The sequence below is a fragment of the Humulus lupulus genome, chromosome 7 (assembly GCF_963169125.1).
Source record: "Humulus lupulus chromosome 7, drHumLupu1.1, whole genome shotgun sequence".
NCBI classification, from domain to species: domain Eukaryota; kingdom Viridiplantae; phylum Streptophyta; class Magnoliopsida; order Rosales; family Cannabaceae; genus Humulus; species Humulus lupulus.
The window spans coordinates 17,251,013-17,252,790 of NC_084799.1; the positions used below are offsets into that span (position 1 = coordinate 17,251,013).

The 1,778-nt window shown below is 34.3% G+C and overlaps 1 protein-coding gene across 1 annotated transcript; it reads left to right on the forward strand.

The window, feature by feature from the left end:
* The first annotated feature begins 291 nt into the window (after window positions 1–291).
* On the forward strand, window positions 292–1,567 carry LOC133789483 (glucose-1-phosphate adenylyltransferase small subunit, chloroplastic/amyloplastic-like). Its single transcript, XM_062227334.1, has 3 exons — window positions 292–384; window positions 472–741; window positions 870–1,567. The coding sequence occupies exons 2-3, from the start codon at window positions 565–567 to the stop codon at window positions 957–959; spliced, it is 267 nt and encodes an 88-aa protein (XP_062083318.1). The 5' UTR covers window positions 292–384; window positions 472–564; the 3' UTR covers window positions 960–1,567.
* The last annotated feature ends 211 nt before the right edge of the window (window positions 1,568–1,778 follow it).

Here is a 1,778-nt window from a genome sequence, read left to right on the forward strand (position 1 = left end):
ATACTTTAAAACCTTTCCCATAGAGGTAGCACCACTCTCCCACTACTCTCATTCCATAAGCCATTTCCTATGACCATTTCGGCTAGAACATAAATAAAATAATATCTATGACCATTTCGGCTGAGGCTCAGATCTGAGATCCTCTAAGCTATGGGGGAAAAAGGTACTTACTTTCTTTTAATTTCTTTTAGATAAATTTTCTTGGGTGATTCACATTTTCTTTGTATTATAATGTGTGATTCTGGTTTTTTGTTCATATTTCGGCTGAGCCTCAGATGAGTTCATATTTCAGCTTATGCGGGTAACATGGGAGGTTACAAGAACGAAGGCTTTGTTGAAGTTCTTGCGGCTTAGCAGAGCCCCGAGAATCCCAACTGGTTCCAGGTTGGTTGATTGGTTTATACTGGACATGGCTGCGGCTTCTTCTTACCGTTTTGACTGTGTATTTCACTGTTTAATTTACTACTGCAGGGGACGGCTGATGCGGTGAGACAGTACCTGTGGCTCTTTGAGGAACATAATGTCTTGGAGTTTTTGGTTCTTGACGGAGACCATTTGTATAGGATGGATTATGAGATGTTTATTCAGGCACACACAGAGACTGATGCGGATATCACTGTGGCTGCACTGCCAATGGATGAACAGAGAGCCACTGCTTTTGGTCTGATGAAGATCGATGAAGAAGGACGGATTATTGAATTTGCTGAGAAACCCAAAGGGGAGCAACTCAAAGCTATGAAGGTAAGTTGTATGCTGATTCACTTTTAGATTGGTAATGCTTTGATTTGGTATTATGTTACACGAGCTATGAGTTAGCTGTTTGTCGTGTATTTGGGTAGTGCAAGTTAGTAACTTTGTTTCCTTGGCAGGTTGATACTACCATTTTGGGTCTTGATGATGAGAGAGCCAAGGAGATGTCTTACACTGATTTTAGAAATTGTGGGTACACTTGGTCCTAAATCTCGATCGGTGATGTTATTTCTGGTTGCCTGAAAGCTGGAATGTCCGGTATGAGATTTTCAACCTATTTGATTTCATATATTTTTGGTTTTTTTAACTAATTAAAGAATGAATAACTGCTTTTGTGAAGCTTTTCAGTCTGTTGGGCTTGGTTGGATTTTTGACATGGGGTTTTGAAATTATTCATGGGTTTTTTGTTTTATTGAAGGAAAATTGTGTTAGGATTGGATTTAGGTTTTTGGTCGAGAATTTTAGATGTTTTTTTATTTAGTTTTTATTACTTTGTTTGTAGTGGGTTTTATTTTTTTTAAATCTGATTATGTTGTTTGTAGTGAGTTTATTTTCAATCTGAGAATGGTTTGGCATAGGTGGATTTATGTGTTACTATATTTTTTGTATGTGCATGTTATATTAAGTATTAATGTGTTATTTTTTAGAGGCAAGTATAGGTTTTAAAAGTTTTTGTTGTTCTTTTATAAAGGTTGCATGGTTTTTTTAATAAAATTATGTAACATTTTAACAATCCCAAGTATTAATGGGTTAGCTCTAGATCTAAGAATTTTATTTATGCATTGTTAGCATTATTTGTTTGAGTATTATTTAATCTTGATAATTAGTAAATAGAGAAATAAAACCTACAAGTATTAATAAGAATGAATAACTCACTAAATTGATTACTACTTATTCAAATCCTTTTATTTGTGTGATTAATTTTTTGTTTGAGTATTGTTGAAATATTTTTATAGTTGAATTCTGTTTTTTCCTCTAATGTAAGCATTTTTGGACTTTCATGCTTGTAAAATTTTTGGCATATGATG